The sequence below is a fragment of the Rhipicephalus sanguineus genome, chromosome 4 (assembly GCF_013339695.2).
Source record: "Rhipicephalus sanguineus isolate Rsan-2018 chromosome 4, BIME_Rsan_1.4, whole genome shotgun sequence".
Lineage (NCBI taxonomy): Eukaryota > Metazoa > Arthropoda > Arachnida > Ixodida > Ixodidae > Rhipicephalus > Rhipicephalus sanguineus.
This window is the reverse complement of record NC_051179.1, coordinates 49,341,756-49,360,812: the sequence shown is the minus strand read 5'-3', so window position 1 is coordinate 49,360,812 and position 19,057 is coordinate 49,341,756. Positions and strand designations below refer to the sequence as shown.

General features: G+C 45.0%; 1 protein-coding gene across 4 annotated transcripts in view; it reads left to right on the top strand.

The window, feature by feature from the left end:
• The window catches only part of LOC119389938 (small conductance calcium-activated potassium channel protein), a 257,296-nt gene extending 240,214 nt beyond the window's left edge, over positions 1-17,082 (top strand). For all 4 annotated transcript variants that reach the window (XM_037657388.2, XM_037657389.2, XM_037657391.2 and 1 more), the window contains 3 exons: positions 583-710; positions 2,241-2,310; positions 3,495-17,082. In XM_037657388.2, coding sequence (XP_037513316.1) covers positions 583-710; positions 2,241-2,310; positions 3,495-3,971 — 675 coding nt within the window. In that variant the 3' untranslated portion in view covers positions 3,972-17,082. The remainder of the gene's footprint in view (positions 1-582; positions 711-2,240; positions 2,311-3,494) is intronic.
• Positions 17,083-19,057: the final 1,975 nt, after the last annotated feature.

The following is a 19,057-nucleotide window of genomic DNA, read 5'->3' as shown; positions in this document are numbered from 1 at the left end:
AGGAAGATACAGCGGTGCACGACCGCATGCATGCTCACATTAGGTAATCGTGTCTCGCTTCCCTACCGCGCGCACAATTAAGCAGTTAATTGAACGTAAGCAACTAAGTGAAACAATCAACACTTTCTTCACTCTATATATTGCCACGCCCACTTCTTGTTTTATTTCGATGTATTCGGGTTTGACCAGCAAGGACGGTTATCAACGCTCGACGCTGTCCGCGAAGCAGTGTTCGAGAAGCTTCGCGATTGTAGTAGATCGTTTTATTAAGATTGCGCGCCGCACGCGAATATTCCAGCTTTATCGAGAGATAACGCCGCCACCAGCGATATCCCTGGAAAGTTCGATAGCGCCTGTATAAAAGCCGACGCGCTTGACCGCTTGGGAGTTGATCGACGGTCGACGCTCTGTTCGCCGCTATCAGTGCATTGCTGTAGTTTGTCTTTCAGTTTCCCGGCCACAAGTTCGGCCAAATAAAGAGTTTCATCTCTGACGTGCTGACTGCTGCCTTCGACGACGTCACGACCACGTGACAATATACACCATCTCCGCCGTAACTCTTTCCCCCTTCGTTTGTTTCAGTTGAAAAACGCTGCGGCCAACGTATTACGAGAGACGTGGCTCATCTACAAAAACACTAGGCTTGTGAAACGTGTGAACCCTTCCAAAGTGAGAGCGCACCAGCGCAAATTCCTCCTCGCAATCTACAGGTGAGTGCAGAAGTCGTTAGTGTTGTTTTGTCTTTCACGTGTAATTTACATAACTGTCACTTGGTACTTGTGGAGTAGTAAAGACCGCAGTTACGGCATTATGCTTCACCGTTCTCATCCGACATTGTTCAGTTTTCAGTTTTCACGCACGAGTCGTATATTCACTCGGTCCAAAATCGTTCTCTTTTTTTTTTTCTGTTAGAGTCGAGCGAAGGGAGTGACAGCTTCTCCAACAATTGTCGCTTATGCAATTTTTACGTATACCTAGACGACCTTAATTGCTGCAGTTCGGTAGAATCGTTTACAATTTACAATTTACAATTACAACATTACCTCGTAGACTAAGGGACACTTTGCTACCGTTTTTATTTATTTTACATTGATTTGTATTTTCGCGTTAACGACGATGTGTTGTAGCTATTGCATACTCGCCATTACCGGTGCCTAGTCGATATTTCTCCTTTAACCAAAATATTGCCGTGGCATCTGTGTGCACAGTGTACTTAGAAAAAAAAGTGAGTTAATTTTACGCCGTTTAGAAGTTGCGGAGCTGGATTAATTAAGATAATCTTACCTAGTAATGAGGACGTGTAAACATATCTCAATAAAAGCCTACGGATCGAAAGTGTGCGGTACATTGCTGTGGGATGATCACACTGACATCGTCGTTCATTATTTTCCTGCGTCCTTTAATTCCCGCTACATTTTCAAAAAAATAGTTATATTTCTTTACGCACATATCGTACGCAGTATTGTAGGCCCTCATACAGCCACTTAACATCACATCATCACTGATCACATTCTATATCATGATCTGGCGCTCTTTGGTCATCACTGTCCCTTTCTCCATAAAACACCATATGTCATCAACTTCCGCTGGATATTAGAATAATGTCGTTCAACGGAGGATAAACAACGCAGATTAGTTCGCCACTTGTCTGCAAGCACGCGTCTTTGTTTTCAGCACCAATTCATCAAACTTGTCTTTCAAAGCTTGTAATTTTGCACTTAAGCAGGTCGTGTACAAAGCCGAGCGCCGTGACTTCATAACGTGCATTGTGTCTGCGATAAACACAAACCTTTTGTTTCGTTTTGTCGCGTAGGGGAAATGTAAACGCTATGCAACATTAAAAAGAAAGAGGAGGACGAAACGTGACGTAAATAAAAAAAAGTGAATGAGATAAATTAATTCAAAAAGCCATGAATAAAAGATAAGCAAAGAAAAAAATGTTTCCAGTGGTCGGTAGCACTAACAGCGTAATCTTCCGGTTGTTTGGGTGAACTTATGTAGCGCAGTTAGAATAGCACTGTGCCTTGCACCAAACTGACTGGCTCGAAACGGCAACAGGTTAGAAGTAGTGAATGTTAAACCCAGCTTTTACAGTCGGCATTTCAAGAAACATTCTGCGGAGTGAGGCAGAACGGCGGCATGAGCGAAAAAAAGTGATCTATCGTTTCCGGTTCATTGCGAAATGGACGGAGGTTGGTTCTTTCCCGTGACTTGCTTTCTCATCTTTTTCTTCTTCTCAGTCTCAGAAAGGTTAAAATGGACCAAAGGAAGCTTATGGACAACGCAAACACAATTACAGATATGGCAAAGGTAAGAGATGGTTTCTGAACATTTGTTTTCGGTTATTTTTTTAACTTATTCATCTATGGAATTTCTTCATTATTTATTCACATTTCAGCCGAGAAAATAGTCTATATAATGTAAAGTAACTGTGTCAATTCTTTACGCAATGATGCAGCCATCCTCAATTGAATTAAATAACTAGCTTAACATTAAACAGCAAGTTATATAATCTATTAGTCCACATTGATGCTCTCATCGATGTTCAACTTGTCTTCTACTATTCTTATTTCAGAGAGTAAGAAATATCAATAAAAATGACTCAGTCAAACGCTTAAGTTATTGCGTTGCCGCCACAGAAGTATGCAGAAGTTTAGTACAGAAGTTTCGTACAGAAGCTTTATTGCAGAATATTTATGGCAAAAGTTTAGTACAGAACCTTAGTACAGAACCTTAAAGCAGAACTTTAGTACAGAACTTCAGCACAGAAGTTCAGTACAGAAGCTTTAGTACAGAAGTTTAGTACAGAAGTTTTAGTACAGAAGTTTTAGTGCAGAAGTTATAGTACAGAAGTTTTAGTACAGAAGTAATTCAGAAGTTTCGTTGTGTTCACAAAGTAACAGTGCTTAAGTAAATGCTAACTATTGTGCCTATATAGTGCTGAACTAACTTAGTTCCCTGAAATTCGTTTTACTGAATATCGGCTTCTCTTTCTCTTCCATTCCTCCCGACCATCCCTCTTGCTTCCCTTACGACCCAACCTCCTTCTTGTCTCACAAAAAAAAAACCAACTCACCTCGTTATGAATCCCATCTCTCCTTCCTTGAACAAAAACCACCTGTCATCCTGCACACATTTCCGTGGACTCCCGCAAAACAACTGCCGCATACCTGTTATCACCGAAAAACGTATGAAAACTGCCTGACTCAACTGGCCGGAATCCTTGGGCTCTGACACCGTACTGCTCTCCTTGTTCCCTTTACCGTGAACAATGGTGAATCACGGCTCTTCGTGCCAATCGATGACCTACGGCCAACTCCTCGGAAACGCGCCCTACAACGAACCCTGGACACATCGTCTGCTGTACGCCTGTGCTTGTTGGCGCTCTACGGCCAACCCCGCGAAACGCGAATCCTGGACGCGTTGTCTACCGTACGCCTGTGCTTGGTGCATCCCTGTGTGTCGGTGTGGTGATACGGTGTTTGTGTCTACAGACTCAGAATTCGGTGTACGAGATAGTGTCGGACATGAACGCGCGCCAGGAGTTGTTCGACGAGCGGCTGGCGACGCTCGAAGAGCGGCTCGCCGCCATCCACGAGCAGCTCGAGGCGCTGCCGGAGGCCGTGGCGCGCTCGTGCGGCGCGTACTACGCTGCCGCGCCGCAGCCACAGCCGCCGGCGTCGAGCCAGTCCTACCCGCCGGGCTCGATGCCGCTGCCGGAGTGCGGCGCCGCAGTGCTGGGGCCGCAGCAACAGCCGCTGCCGCTACAAGCACCACCGCTGCAACAGCAGCCGCTGCTGAATCAGCCCCGCCACACGCACCTGCACCCGGACGACGCGGCGTCGCTGAGCAGCCGGCCGAGCTGGTCCACCGTCAACCTGTCCGCAGGCGGCGGAGCGGGAGGAGGTGGCGGCAGGCTGGGAGTCCTGCAGCCGCCCATGGTGGCGCGCTCGGGCTCCACCGAGAACTGACACGACGAAGAGGGCGACGAGCAGTGGAGCCCGCCGTCTGCCTGGCGGCGACAGGAGCCCAGCAACGCGGATCAAGACGAGCGCGAGGTCGAGCAGCCTCTGTTGTCGCCGTCGCCGCCACCGCCTACGCCGCATCAGCAGCAGCAGCAGCAGCAGCAACCGTCGCTTCCGCCGACAGCCGTCGGCCCCGCCGGAGACCCGTCCTCAGCCGCGCTACGCTGTTCCGCGCGCCGTTGCCACGATTGGGGCGGCGGCGCGCGACGCTGGCCGGTTTGAGATAGGTCTCCGGCTCGGCTTGTTCTGTCCCCCTGCGTGACTCCGAGCGATCCTTTTTACATTTTATTTAGCGCCAAACCACCGCTGTAATAGCTAACGCTTTACCTGCTCCTGCTGGGCTGTGCGGGACAGCATCTCTAGGGCGGGTGTTGATTTGGTTGCGTAATGTGTATGTCATACGGGAGGGCATGAAGCCTTCGCGACAAGAAAAGAGCTTTAATCTTTGTACATCCGGTGTTAGTCGCGACGAAGGAGACCTTGTCCTTTGAATTTAGTGGAATGCTTTGTATGCCTGAGCAGCCGAAACAAGTACACCACTGTTACCGCCCTCGACAACATCCCTCAGCGGATTCGTTATAAAAGGAACGTACTGAGTGAGCATGCCGGTGCCCAAAGTTTACTATAACGATGTCTTCCAGAATTTGTTGGTTAACTAAAGAGATGTACTTCAAGAGCTTCCGCGCATTCCGAGATGACTATAGAGAAGCGCTTCCCTTCGCTACGTCAGGAGCGGAGCTGACGGAAACTTAAAAAGGAAACATGTACACATTGCCTCATATATGTGACATGTCGCATGACTTGACGAACGTGAACGGAGATTAGCACGTGTTCCTCGATCGTTATCAACCTGAAGTACGTGAAAACTAGATTGTGACAGCCGATCTTTAAGGTCGATTTGTTCGGCACCATAGCAGTGGTTCTGACTGCTTAAATTTGACAGCGTTGATGAGATGAGGGCCTTCCTGGACTGAAGATGTCGTATAGCATCCGTTTTATCATGCACGATTAGGAACGGCGACATTTCAGATGCAGTTTACATATTCGAAAGGTAAGATAAGATTATGGAACGTTTACTAAAACCCCGCATAGCGTACACCACGTTTCGTTTCCGAGAAGAAATATTAAGTGCCCGTACTTAACTGAAAGTGAGAAGAGTACCCATCACAAGAAACGCTTACCTATCAGGAAGGAAGCATAATTCCCGAATTCGCCACTGCACCTCGATTCGTCTCGGTACCTATAGTGGAGGATTGAGCGCGCTTTTCGAATGAAGCAATCTGGGCGCTCCGCTAAACGTCCCAGGCGATTCGAGAGCTATAGTTTCGCAATAGGAGGTTTCAACTTCCGCGAAAAAAAAAAAAAAATTATCGAAGGGATGTGTGTTTCCCTAGCAACTCGTCGTTACGGGACTTGTCGTCAAGCAACGTTCTCGAAGCGCATGCAACGATTCAGTCACCAAATCCACTCGAGTCGATTCGATACGCGTTGCGAATGCGGGACTCAGAGATGTCCTCACAGCCCAGTAATGCCCAGCGCCGTTCTTATATAGATTATAGTACCCACGCTTGCTCGCGCTGGCTTCGTGCAATCTTCGACGGTGCATCAACTGTCCCTCCTGCCTTGACTGCTGCTGCTGCGCTGCGCCAAAGAAAAGAGAAGAAAGACAAAAAAACTCAGCGCGTCGTTTTTGTGTTGTGCGCTTATGTCGATCGTGCCGCTGTTGTGCCACCGTCTCCTGGGACGAAAACTTTTTTCGACGTGGCTCCGACAGCCAGTGCGAGTAGTGTTGCGGTACTCAGAGTGAGACTGTGTGCTCGACTGACCGCGACATCGAATCAACTCGTTTACACACAAGAGTCTTCGAGTGTTTTGTTCGTGACGTAACCGGGGGCTAGACCTGTAATATGTATAGCCCTTCCTTCGTCGTCTGTGTATACGGAGCGGAGGTGAAGCACGTATAACACGCTGAATCAAAAGAAAGAAAGAAATCGTGAATGTATATGACCGACTGTAATATTAGCGTTGATCTCGGTATGTGCCGCGTCTATCGCCTGTCACTCCCGGTGACCAGCACTTTGTTTTGTTTTTGTTTTTCCAGCGTACCTCGATCGGCGTGTGAGAGTGAAGGTACAGGTCGTCCGCAGAGTGATTGTGGTCATGCTTACGAAGATAGCCTGTACACGGCTTTACCGTTGTTAGGGTATATACATTGTTATGCAGGCATGCGCAAACGAGGGCTGCACAGGTTCCGTTTTACTACGTTCAGGTTGCTGTACTTGTGCCTGCTTTGTTGCCTCCTTTCTTTCATGAGTTCTTTACTTTATTGTTGCTGTTACTACTTACCTAAGCGTAAAACTTTAAAGCAAACAGTTACAATTATAAAGCGACTGCTTATTATTTAGAGTGGCATAGCTTGTTAAGACGTATATACAGAAGTACTGCTCAGTTAGTTGTTACCCTGTTGCTTCCTTCTGAGTTGCGTTCTCTGACTCCGTAACTTGGATCGCTAGCTGGCTAAAGAAATTCACTGTTAAGCCTAACAACCTTGAGATATAGAAAGACCTCTTACGCCGAAACCTATAGCATTCCATAAAGAATCCTCGTACTGATCGGTAACAGTGTCCCCCGAGTGGGCACAAAACGATTTGTACGTATTTTAGAAAGGTCTTATATTCTGTGTTGTTCGCTTTACACTTGCGTTGTAGGACTGTAGTTGTGTGTTGCAGTCCTTAGGCTTTTAAAAGCTACACGGTACGCGTGCGTTGTTGTTGTTTTTTTTTTTAATTTTTTCCTGTCAAAAGTTTCGAACCCTCTTCAGTAGTGACAAAATATGTCGTCGGGCCGTATAGCTCAGGAGACAAAACAGTGCTCTTCCTATGCCGGTCTCCGGATCTGTCGAGTAACAGAAGATTTTCGTTCCGGAATGCTGCACGATATCAAATGGGGTTAACTCTTCAAACTCCGTTACACGAGACTTATAGAAAGACTATAAACATTCTTAAGCTTATAGATCGTCTGCAAGCCTTCATTTAATGAGCCTACAGATAGTAAACCTCCTATGAAGTCTGCAGATCGATAACCCTAAAGACCACCATGATGTCTATTCATAGTCTATAGATAGCGCCCGCGTCTGCTGGCTATTGTTCATAGAAAATCTTCAAATGATTTGAGTGTTTGTTCACAATAAGTATCGCAATAGATGATTGTCAACGTCGGCGGACACTAGTGATTTTCTGTATACAAAAGACAAAAGTGAAAGCCTAAAGAAAAGCAAAATAGTTAGCTAAAAGTGTATAAAGTGTGTATATCAATTCTTAAGGCCTGTCCGCGAGAGCTTCAAAGCTTACGCCAGAGACGGTGCTTTTTGCTTAAAAGTACTGGCAACCACTACTTTGATGAAAGTGAGTTTTATGGCCGTGATGACAGCCCTTACCCTTCACGATGAAAAAGATCCAAGGAATGCACTTTAAACGTGTAATGTATCCCCAATCTGCTCAGAGCGATATATGAGTAGGTAGACTAAAAAAATATTTAAGCAAGATCAGGCCACACGCGAGAGTGCAGAGGCTTTCAAGGAAGCCATAAGCTACACGATGAAAAAGATCCAAAGAATGCACTTTAAACGTGTAGTATATCCCCAATCCGCTCGGAGCGGCAGATGAGTAGGGAGGCTAAAAAAATAGTTAAGCAAGATCAGGCCACACGCCAGAGTGCAGAGGCTTTTAAGGAAGCCATAAGTCTTGGGAGCGGCGCGGTAGTACTTTCAATTGAGAATTGTCGGTGCGACATCCGGAACTTATACGCATGCAAAAGAAAGTCGGCGGGAAGACGGGCTATTTGACGTCAGTTGACTACTAAATCTATATTCACAAAAGTTGAAAATATATGTAAGGGTATCTAATAGCATGCCTGTACGCTGCCTTCTGACTTATGGCCTTCAACATTATATTTGCTACGATCCATAAATTGTTTATAAACTGCTTTCGTGTGCAAAATTTTGCCTGGAAGTTTCTTTGCGCCAGAAGTGTACACCAAGAGAGATAGACCAATAGCAAATATTTGCATTCGTCCATTGTCTTATATGTTTGCGGAAACAATAAATTTTGCGAAAGCAAAGAAACAAACAAAAAGAAACGCGAACACGAGGGAACACACGTTGTCAGGGCAAACTCACATCTACCAACGCTTTTCCTGTCGGTGCACTAACGCAACCGCGTTTTTTATTATTTTTTTCGCGCCATGCATCTTGATTCAGCATATCTGACCAATTCGCTCAACTTACAGAGCTCCAGGTTTCGAATGGTCTATATGAAAGTAAGGTATAGATACGCGAGTTAACAGAAATGCCTATATGAATGCGCTCAGAATTTGTAACTGAGAACATGGAGACGTCGACGCGGGTATGATTCCCAATCGCGGCGGCGGCCGCATTTGAGTGGTGCAACATGCAGAAACATCCGCGTTCTTAGATTTAGGTGCACGTTAAAGAACCGAAGCTTTGCAGAATTGATCCGGAGTCCCACAGTACGGCGTGCTTCACAATCGTACCGTGGTTCCGGCATGCAGAACCCCGCAATTTAATCAATTAATCTAATTAATCTGTCATCATAATAGCAGGACCTATAGGCACGCCGGTAGATCTCAAACTCTTTCTAAAGTATAAAAGAAATAGTTGTCTTTTTTTTCCCCCCGTTCACGTTCCGAAGTCGGCATGCTGTTTCCGCACTTTGTGCATGAGTCCATCAGAAGGACCGAAGCGGCTTTCAACAAAAGCCTCGACTTCCGTACCTCGTGGGGCAAAACATAAGCTTCCTTTGAAGCGCGTGAAGAGTTTTACGACTCTCATACGATCTCGGTTTTATAACTACCGGCTTTTCCTTATGTCTTCAGCACGATCATCATTGTACACAGCAGCTTCCTGTTGTTAAGCCGGGTCAGCGTATAGGAGCTAGGACCAGAGTGGTGTTTACTTTCGGTGGTTTATGTACTGCCGGGATCACTTTATACGCTACCGCTGATGGCCTGGTAAGCTTCGTAAGCCTCTGGATTAGCGTTTTACGGTGTCTTCGCTCGACTTGCCACTAGATTAAGTCCCCCATAACCTCGGCTACTTTCTTTGGAGTTTTCTTTTTTTTTAGTTCATATCTTGAGGAACTTAGTGTCGATAAGGAAAGGAGAATGTGTTGGTCTATACACTTTTTACAGAAGATGTAGCAGCAAAACGATACATTCGACTGGAAGAATGGAAGTAACTTGTGGAGTTATAGCCGCTTAAAACCGTTAACACTACTTCTTCTTCAAGGGTTCCTAGAAAGAGATAGTGTTTCCAGCTCACGTTTCTAGAACAGCAGTTAGATAAGTCTTAACGCTAACAAAAGGCCCGGCGGGTCGTAAACGAGGCGAAAACAAAATGCAGTCCCGTCACTTTCACGTCTAGCCAACAACATCGGTGACGTAACATTATTCTTACACTTCTGCTTAATTAGAATTTAGGAACTTAAACGTGGTTCATTTTTCATTCGAACGTGCACAATTATCAAGTCTTGATCGGGTAGCTTTCACGAACCCTCAGGCAGGAGAAAGGTTCGTATTGGGGGAACTGCACCGCGAAATCTTATGACGTCACAACAAATACCACGATTTGGGGTCTCAGCTTCAAAAGACTTGTCATCATATTCTGCGCCAGTGTGGAGGGTTATTGTTTTTTCACTCAATAAATAAAGGGAATTTTGAAGGAGCTATCGATATCTAGGCCAATTTTGCGATGTATCAGAAGCAGCCCGTTAAAGGGACTTAAGTGGTGCTAATTAATCACGAATCGGGAGTAGCTTCTTGGTCAGGCATACTATAACGTTCCTTCGTTTCGCCTCAGTAATTCATCACGAGGACGTACTGTTCTTAACATTCACCCAAACCGAGCCACAGCACGCTGAAAGGAAGCAAAAAGGCGGAACTACGCCGCCCAGCGAAGTCAATTCGAGCGAAGTCAAAATTCGGAAAGCGTTCGATGGTCGTCAATTCGCGGGCAACCAACCGTTTTCCGGGCGCTTTACTTTCGTTTACGTGGCCTGCCATCCTCGAAAAGGCCCTATACCGAAAGTGTTTTTCCTTCAGAAGAGCCATTTTTCTGCGCGCCCTACGACCTTCGACCACGTCAAAATAGCTGCGCATCGAGGCATGGCCCTATAAATATTGAGTACCTTTTCTCCTCCGTTCCCCTTACACGCACGCATCGGGCTAAATTGACTGGCCGACGCGCAGTCGACGTGCTTACCGGCTCCTGTGTCGCTGGCTTTCTTGGAGTGGAAAGCTATATTTTCTTTCTGGCCATTCAGAAATGCCGTGTTTCTTTTTTAATTCTCTGTTCTACCTTAAATGCGCTTACCTTATATTGGCTTCCGTCGCAATAGTGGGTTCCTTCAGTGGTGTACCTACACCAGCCGGTTTGCCTTCTTATTTACTTTCTTTTTATTTATATGTGAAAGCATGGGATGGTAGTGCGTACAGGCCATAAAGCTATGGTCTCTTAGCGCAAAATAACGTTTTCTTGCGCTAAGTGATCATAGCCCAGCAACAGCAAGTACTTCTGGAGGGGACGGTAGGCAGAGTTAGTGCCGGCTATGCAAACATCATGAAATTTGCACTGAATTAACAAAAAAAAGCAAGAAAAGGAATGGCAAAAATAAACAACAAGATAATCAATGCACGCGTAATTTTAAATGCTCATGTTGGTCGGGGTTATAGCGAATGCTGTAGTCGTGACGTATACGCTTACGTCATTGAACAGTTCTTGAAAAACCCGGAAAGAGGAGAAAAGCCCGAAAAACGCTGTATTTGCCACAAAATTTGGGCTGCAATATATTATTCGTAGCAAGCAGATATAGTTTTAAGATCTCTGCTGTTGCTGTTTTCTACAAGTCCGGTGGTCGGTATAGCGACGTTGATGTGGTATATACCACAAATTACGGAACACGAGCTTCTCGTTGTGCGGCTGTGTTGTGCTCTTGCATTTTGCTCTTTGGCGTTGCTTGCCACTGGTATGGTGTGATGTCACTGAAATTTACCTCATTCAGTGCTCGCCGTGAAGTTACGGCGTGGTTATACTGTCTTGTCATATTTCGCACTGCGGCAGAATCTATAGTCTTTGGTTGTTATTGTTGACTTTTTTTTTTAATCTACTCCCTCCGATGATCATTTCTATGTTATCTCTCCAAACCACTGTATAACGTGTACGTGCCTACCGAACTTTTTTTTTAGGCGTGGCGGCAGGATAGGCGGATAGTGAGGAACAAATCAATATGGCGGCAGGCCTGGGGCGGCGCAGCGAGCTAAATGAGTGAGACATTTAAAAAAAAAAACAGAAAAAGTGGGAACTTGGGTAAACTTGACGAGACATGTACCTCCGAGCTTGTTCATCTCATAAAGCATTCCTCGACGCGGTGTGACACTGTGAAGTGCGTAGAGAATTTATGTACGGACTGAAGCGTGTATATTTTTTCTTAGGGCTCTGTAAACCACGCTGTGCATTTTTTTTTTCTTTCGCATGGACGGACAAGGTTGTTTTCACGTCTCGACACCGAACTATTACCGAGTGGTGTTTTCCACGTGTTTATCTTCTTTCTTCTTCCTCTGTCCTCTTCAACTTCGTTCGATTCAACCGGTGAAGCGACAGAGATGTGTGTGTTGTTGAGAGGAAAGAAACAGCGACTGGCGTTGTGAATAGCGTTGTTGTTGATGTTGTTGCCGAACTTTCGTGTGTGTGTGTGTGTGTGTGTGCGTGGTGTATGTGTGCTTGCATATTACGTGGCTGCGTTTTTTTGAAAAAGAGGGGTAAACGAAATGCGACAGCCTGAGAAATCGGTGTAAAAAAAAGACAAGGAGAGAAATATATTACACGGGTGTGCAAGAAGAGACGACACGTGTTGTGACATGTACTACACCTGTGGCAAATGTGTAAAGGTGAAGAAAAAAAATGCGTGGCGGCCGTCCATACCGTTCAACAGGTGACAATGCGACACCCACACACATACACACATACAGCAACTCTTTAATTACTTATACGCGCCTAACAAAAAGAAGAAATGGTAAGGTCGTGGGTGCGTACACGCCAGGGTTGTCCGCACACTGTATATGTGGCAAGAAAGGAGGAACAACCTACTTATTACCTAAAGGAGCTCGAGCGTACTTCCTATATAGTTATAGCTAACCGACTTAGCATCGAAGAAACGAAGACTCTTGTACATAATATATAGCTGCTGTGGTGACGTCATCACTTCCACTCCCTCTTTTCTCTATCGCTCTCTAATCTCTATTGCTCAGTTGCCGCGACGCGTAGTTATGTGCTTGTCGCGACGAGAGTCGATGGCTGAGCGTTTTCGCGCGGTGTTATATCACCGCGGCACGCTAAGACAGTCGTACTTGCAACGCCTCTCTGCCTTTGACGTTAAAAAAGAAGATAATTCTCTTTTATCTCCCACCTGTAGATATCGGTTCTTCCAGCTTCCGCATTATTTTTTTTTATACGCTTATCTAGTTCGTTCAATGACTTGGCCCCTCACTGCACGCGCTGTTGTTGCTTCGCTTTACGTTCTCGCGCTATATATCTGTTCTGCCGAGACATTGAAAGTTAGCACTTACACAAAAGCTATCGTTATGCCCCGCGTGGGGCTTTCGATGCGCTGGACAGCTCCCAGATTGTCTGCGTATACCATGGAATCGGAACAATGTTGGGAACCGTCGTTGAAGCTCACACATCTATAGGTAATTTAATTGGGGGTTTATATTCCAAACGTTCACGCACTGGAACAGCCCGCAGGATCAAGCATCAGCCTACTGTAACCTTCGACAAATTATTAGCAAAGGCTAATAACTTAGCCTTAGGAAATATACTATAACGAGCCATTGGAAATATACTATCACGAACGAAAAATCTACGTTAATTTGGTCCCAGAATTAGAAAGTAGTAGGAGAGGAGCTTTTTTTGCATCCAAGTATATAATAGAATTTTACTTTGTTTGCATTTCCATCATCGTGGTTAGGTTAAGCCACGGCGAAATTACTTCCTGAAGTATAATTTATCATATTACGGCAAGCGCTGGGTTTTCTTTTACCTTGATTATAGCGATGCTCCTCGGGAAACCAAGGGCAGAGCTCCTTATTTGCTTCCTCGACTAAAAATATTATAACAACCACGATAAGACGCTTCGTTTATTTCCCGGACGACGCCCGCGCTCAGGTTTTTATTGTTTCATTTTTTTTTCCTTTTTTGTTATTTCGATCGTACCTCCTAATCCACCTTATAGTTTCTTTCCGCGTTCTTCCTTTCCGTATCGATAATCGGCAATACGGTTTCTAGTCACGTGCTCTTCCTCACCCACGCTTCTACTTTCACGGTTTGCCGAGCTCGAGCTAAACTTAAGTATGAGCAGAAAGTTCAGGGACCTCGCTTCATCAGCAAATCAGCATCAGCCTACCTTTCCATTACCAGATTTGGTCTCCATGCGAAGTTAACGTATCTACGCTTCTTCGTCCGTCTTTCCTTTCTCTCTTCCCGCTCCTCCTAGCTTCGTTTTTTTTTTTTTTTTCTAGATTAGCAATCCCTCTGCAATACGCGAGCTTAACCACCCAAGTACGTGCCAATTTTAGGGCAGCAGCTTACAGCGCTCACTTCTTGGATTACTCGACTCTCGGATCGTCGCTCACTCGCAACCACCGAAGTAGCTTCTGGCGTTATCATCATTACGTTCAGCTTATTAGAGATTCCCGCGATATCGCTATATAGACACACCTTTATCGCTTCTCTTTCGGACTCGACTATAAACCTGAGTAACGTCAGGTTTCCAGTGCGACATCTAGACTACATTGCACTCGAGGTCAGCCTCGCTATAGCGTACTTATTCTTTGATCTTGACCCCGCACAGTCACGCGCGCGCATCATAGAGTTAACACCTTTTTACACTAAGATGTATGTAACTAACTTGCCGCCATTGCCATCGATCGCTGTACGTCTTCGTTAAGTTGCTAGCTTTTCTTTCATTCTGCGCTAGTGAAACAGCATCTGTAACAAAAAGAAAACAATAGACGCCTATTCAGTAATACACCTTGTTGAGTTGAGGAAAAAAAAATATTCAGCATGTATTGATAGCAGTTCAAGTTATAGTTCGCTGATTCAAACTTGAGAAAGAGGCCGGACATTTTCTATACCTTGACTTTGATCGACCAAATGTAGTTGTACTAAACTCGGAAGAAGGAAAACGTTTCGCTGTACAGAGCTATTTTTCGGTGATACCTAAAAGGAGCGACACACGGACTAAACACGGCTTATGGCACACGATTACGGGCCCTTGACACACCTGCAACTCTAGGCCACTGCGTTTTTCATGGGCTGCCCGTACAGGTAGGCAGGTACAGGTTTTTCCCATGCCTTTATTTTTGCTTTTATTCTTATCGCAACAATGGGAATGAATTTTACTGGCGCTGCCCGTACGACCTAAGACTAAGGTGGCCGCTAAAAAATCTTGCAGGTTCCCGACGTATACCCCAGTCTGTACTCTCATGGATCCTTACTTTATTTTAGTCAGTCGTGCAAAAATTTACGGCATGCTGTGGCGAACAGGTAGCGAAATGTTCCGTTTGCCTGGTTGATGTGTTACCTCGCTGCCAGAATCTTTAAAAGAAAAAAAAGATGGAGAGAAGAAGATATTGCGGCCCTATATATTAACTGCTCGAGCTACACAGCTCTTAAACACGCTCTTCGTGCTTTTAAAAGCAGTCGACCACTCCACGCTGTTTTAGAAGTGTGCCCGCAAAATGATACTGTTCCTCTCGCAAACGCACGCGTTCTTCGTTAGCAAAAACCAGAGGGGATTCCCCACTACAGACAGGCGTGTAATATATGAAAGCTTTAGTGCGCTTCGCTTCTCCTTAGGCCATCGTCGCTGCGCCGTCGTTATGTGCACGCGCCGCGCTCCTCTTCTTCGCAAGAAGGGATTCTTTCTATAAATATATATACATACAATATATTTACATGCGCATACTATACATAAGCCTATACGTTACTCCCTAAAAGATGCGCACGGGGGCGTCTTGTACATGTGGCAAAAAAAAAAATCAAAAGCTGAGAAAACAAAAAAAAAAAGGAACACCTTTCTCGGGGGATTTGAAACAAAACAAAACTGCTGCGATTGTCGAAGGTCGGGGAAGCTTTGTACGGCCCTCTTCGAGTCTGTATTGTGTGCCTTTTTGCTGTTTTTCTTGAGCATATTTTTTCATATAACGTTGTACAGGAGAAAAAAAATAACCACTGTAGAAAGTAGGGAATAAAGAAGAAAAAAAAGGTTGAAACATTGCCCAGCCCGGCAGGCATGCGTTCCTCAACAAACAAACAAAAATACAAAGATCCACGAGAAGTTAGCCTATTATTTCGGGCCCGCCTGATGCTTTCTATACGCGCGGAATTGCTGTTGTTTCTGGTATGGCCCTTGGCATTGTGAGCTCACGCAGCTTGTTCAGGTTGGATGCCTGGAAATGACGTAGGAAATGTAAAACGAGGTCAACTAAAGCGAAACACGACTACCCAAGGGTATTATTTGGACTATTGGGAGCTCTACGCAAGATTTTATACACGAAGACAAGTTATGTGATGCTCAGAGACGAAGTGACTTTGTCGTTATTTGTGTAAAGAAATATGGTGTTGTTGGTGTTTTCTTCGTCTGCACGTAGGCGGGATTCTGTTGTTGTGTCCGTAAGAGCTGTCCACATACGCTTGCCTTTCTGTCGTCTTTGTGTGTCAGATGAGTCGACGTCACGGTTGTCTTTTATGAAGTTGATACGTGACTTCACCTACGTGCAGCGCAAGCGTGCACTCGCCTATCGTGCTCTACGGACTATTAAATCTAAACTTGGAGCAGAAAAGAAAAGTGAGAAGAGTTAGGCCTAACTTTGAAGCTAGGCCTAACCTTGTGGGTTAGGCAATGGGTGCACGTGAATGAGTTTCAAGTTGAGTCACGGTTGGGTAATTGATTAGTGTGAGAGAGTGGAGGTCGGGGTCATCAACCCTTCTATGCGAGACAAGAAAAATGTTCGTTAAGGCACTCTCGCAATATTCACACGATGAGACAAACAAATTAACAAGAACTGTAGCTGCGGCACATATTTTCCTCTTGCCTTCTTTCTTTAAGCCAACCGATCATGTGTCGAATTTGAACCCGTGCATCCAACTCGAACTCGCTTTTCAGGAGCTTTGAAAGACAGGCACAGATGATGATGATGATGGTGACCGTTGACCAAGCGCCGCTCTGCGTCAGTTTCGCGCACTATCTTTTGCTCTTTCTGCGTCGGACGTATTGCATGCGTTGAACGGGGCTCGAAGCCGTGTGTTGTTCGCGCCGCATTCGCGCAAAGTTTTTTCCTCTATCATTTAAAGTAGAGCATTTTCTTTCGCTGCAGGCAATGAGAGAAAAAAATTGCGAAGAAAAGGGGTAAAAAACAAAAGCAAAATATTGCCTCAAGTCTAAGCCCTCGAACACAACACTCTATTACTCTATAACCTCGTTCTTCGTCTTCTCGCTCTTGAAATATTGCTGAAGCAGTAAGAGCGTGACAGTTACCTTTTATTTTTCTTCACTTCGCGTGTAAAGCTATGGTTATAGTTTTCGTCATCGACGTGTGTTTTAATTAGAGCCCGATGGTCGTCGCAATGAGTATACACACACATCTGGTGTTGTTACGTTCTTCTAATTCGTTTTTTTTTTGTTTTTTTCTGAAGTCGCGAGCATTTGATGGTAAGCACGAGCACTTTCGTGCGCCCGTTCTCTGCGAGATTCTTTCTTCCTCACTTTCGTTTTTTATTTATTTTTTCGTCCTCCTTCTTCATCTTCTTCTTGTTCGGGTGTTCTCAGCGGGATGTTGTATTCGGGCGCCTTTCCGAGAGTTTTCACAGGTCACCAGAGGTTCGTGTACATTCTTGGTGGCCACGTTTTTTCAAGACTGTGCTGCTGTCACCAATGGAGGACAGGAGGCTCTGTTATTAAAGAACAATTTAAGAGAAAAAAAACTGTGAATGACTCATTGTATGGGTTCCTTTCATTATTATTATAACGCCGTGGTCACGCGTGCTTGGCTGCTGTTCCACAGAACGGTAATGAGCACGCTGTAAAGCTCATTTTGTGTTGTGTGGTTCATCTTGTGTCAGTTTAATTGTTATGTATCTTTAAAAATTTCATAAGCAGCCGAAAAGAAAGGAACATTTCAGTTATTAGAGATACTGATCGCCGAATTTCTTTCCGAAAGAAAAGTCCTGAAATTGTACTGTTTTCTCATTTTGTCAGGTCATTTGGGCTATACACTTTAAGAAAAAAAAAGAGAAAAAGTTCTTTGAGTATTGTGTAAGTCCTGACGTGCAACGTATATGACTCTCTTTAAAGACACACGTGGACTCTCCTTGGAGATTATTATAATCTCTTGGGAGAGTCGTTGGACTCGTCTCTCGAAAAGTGTGTTAACGTGTGTGTGTGTTTTTTTTTAAGACATTCATATACATGGCTTGTCAGGACTAACAAGACAGAGTCAAAGGACTATTTTTTCTTGTTTAGAGTGACTCTCTTAATAGAGACCATAATACTCTCTTCGCAGAGTTGTGGTACGTCTTCTTAAAAGTGAGTTAACGTGTCTCTTTAATTAAAGAGAGTCTTATATACGTGGCTAGTCAGGATGCAAAAAAAAAGATCCAAATGACTCCCTTTTTTTTTCTTGGAGTGTAGGTTCAATGAAGCGTGATTTAAAGCTAGCCAAAGTGAAACTTGTGAAATTGATATTGCCCGGACACGAGATGGTAAGGCGGTATTCTTCAGACCACAAGAAAACGTCTAAGAGAGTTTTAATATAGATTTAGTAAATATGATCTCACTGGCGCCCTCGTGGTGTCACGAGTAGTCGAGAACGCCTCGGCAGCACTTAGCAACTGAACAACTTGTTCAGTCAGGGTTTGATTGTAGTGGGGAAAAATTACGTATGCACGATATGATACAAAAATTTGAGGCTGGTATAAGATTAAAATCTACGGGACTTCTTATAAAAAGCACATCGGAACGGATAAGCCGCGTTTAACGTCATTTACTGCACAGTATTTCGAAATGATCTGGTATTGATCGTGCTGGTATCAGGGAATGTTGCTGTCGAAAGAACTTGCACGTGGAGGCTTAGAGGTCTCTTCATATTTTCTCATCAGTGAGTGTAAGTCCAGTAAATAGGATGAAAAAGCTGCATCTATATCAGGGGCGTAGGCAGAAATTTTTTTCGAGGGGGGGGGGGGCACCTCCTTGATCTGTAGTGGGGACGAGCAGGCAGATGTGGTCGAGTGTCATTTTTTGCTCTGTATGCTATGGCAAAAAAAATTTCGGGGGGGGGGGGGGGCACGGGCCCGGTGTGCCCTAACGTGGCTACGCCCCTGACCTATATTCAGGCGAGATTCATCGCCGCGTCCGCACGTAAGTATACATTTCTACGTCTCACAGCCGAAAACTCGCGCAGCTTTATCATGCGGCAGAAATTTTGACGGTTTAGTGACAACACCCTTAAAGGCTGAAGGCCCAATTGTGGTTCGACTCTATATGATTAAAGCATGAGGTTTAATTTGCGCAGCAGTTTTTTGATAAATATTACGCAGCAGCGCGTCACCATCGCAGGCGCGTGGCCTCTGAGACTGCCCGCAGACGATCGCAGAGGCCACGCTTGTGGACACTCGGTGTACATCAGAAGGGATAGCTCCATAGTAGAATGTTCCCTGTAGCACCGAAAACTGAGGATCACGTGATGGAAGTGCGATATGCGAGCATACAGATCATGGCGAGTGCGTTAATTCTACAACATCCGTGTATCTTCCGTGGTTCTTTAAGGTGCACCTAAATCTAAGTACGCGGGCCTCAAGCATTTTTGCGTCCATCCTCTTCCGAGGTCGTGGTGTTTTGCCGGCCATAGAGTTTCATACTGCAAAACCTATGCTGCCGGCTAATATAAGCAGTGTATAATTT